Source organism: Buceros rhinoceros, unplaced genomic scaffold (assembly GCF_000710305.1).
Source record: "Buceros rhinoceros silvestris isolate BGI_N320 unplaced genomic scaffold, ASM71030v1 scaffold21349, whole genome shotgun sequence".
NCBI classification, from domain to species: domain Eukaryota; kingdom Metazoa; phylum Chordata; class Aves; order Bucerotiformes; family Bucerotidae; genus Buceros; species Buceros rhinoceros.
This window is the reverse complement of record NW_010431185.1, coordinates 7,530-8,492: the sequence shown is the minus strand read 5'-3', so window position 1 is coordinate 8,492 and position 963 is coordinate 7,530. Positions and strand designations below refer to the sequence as shown.

The window sequence follows — 963 nt, the reverse complement described above, 5'->3', positions numbered from 1 at the left end:
AAATGAGGGAGGCACGAGCGGCGCCAGCAGCCTCAGTCCAGGGCCAGCGAGGGGATCTTGCAGACGAAGGGGAAGGCTCTGCCGCAGGCATTGTCATTCCAGGAACGCAGTGCTACCCCCCCCCAAAAAAAAGCAAACCAAAGGCATTAGCCAACAAAAGGCACAAGGCAGCAGCCATGCAGCGCCCGTAGGACTGGGACCTTCTGCCATTGCAGGAGGCTTCCCCTGGACGTGCTGCCCGTCCTGGGGATGCTGGCAGAGACGCCTGGTCCTGGCTCAAACATGGGAGCAGGGAGGCAGCCGCGCACACAGCCCTGTAGCACACAGGTATCATCAGGACGGGGTGTTGAGGTACGTCCACGGGCTCTGGATGCACCTGACTGGTCTCACTGAACACGGGGGTGTGAAGCGGGATTTTTGCACAAGCAGGGTCTTGCCCTGCGTCAGCGAATGGCCCTGGCCTGAGCGAGGGAGGGAAGAGCTGGCAAACCAAGGGGTGTTTCCACAGGCTGCACGTGGTAGGGGAAATCAGAAAGTTCGACCTTTGGCTAAATTCAGTAGTTCTTTGAAGTGGGTGATGCTTCCCTCCTGCCACTGCTACGGCAGAGGGAGATGGGCTGTGAGTGGAGGGAAAGTGGGTGTGTGAGTATGTACATGGTGAAAGAGAAAACACATCCCTGCTCTGCAAAGAAAGAGGAAAATAATAATAAAAAATTAAAATGCAAATCCTCAGCCTGCCAGCAACCTCTTCAAAGAACAACAAGCCGCAGTGGATTGAATTTATTAACATGCTAATTAGACTTCAGGTGCCCTCCGCGCCCGGCACGGCACTCACCGCTGCTGTGCCTGTACCAGATCTGCACGCAGTCCTCCTCCTCCGGGATGGAGTGGATCCCATCATCGGGCTGGCTGCCATCCCAGTAGTGGTAGGCGAAGGAGGAGCCGTCCGTCCACTCGGAGTGA

General features: G+C 56.7%; 1 protein-coding gene across 1 annotated transcript in view; it reads right to left on the bottom strand.

Moving 5' to 3' along the window:
- Positions 1-32: 32 nt before the first annotated feature.
- Positions 33-963, bottom strand: part of CLEC19A (C-type lectin domain family 19, member A) — a gene marked incomplete at its 5' end in the record, with an annotated part of 8,450 nt that continues 7,519 nt past the window's right edge. The window contains 2 exons of the mRNA XM_010143348.1: positions 33-112; positions 836-869. Coding sequence (XP_010141650.1) covers positions 33-112; positions 836-869 — 114 coding nt within the window. The remainder of the gene's footprint in view (positions 113-835; positions 870-963) is intronic.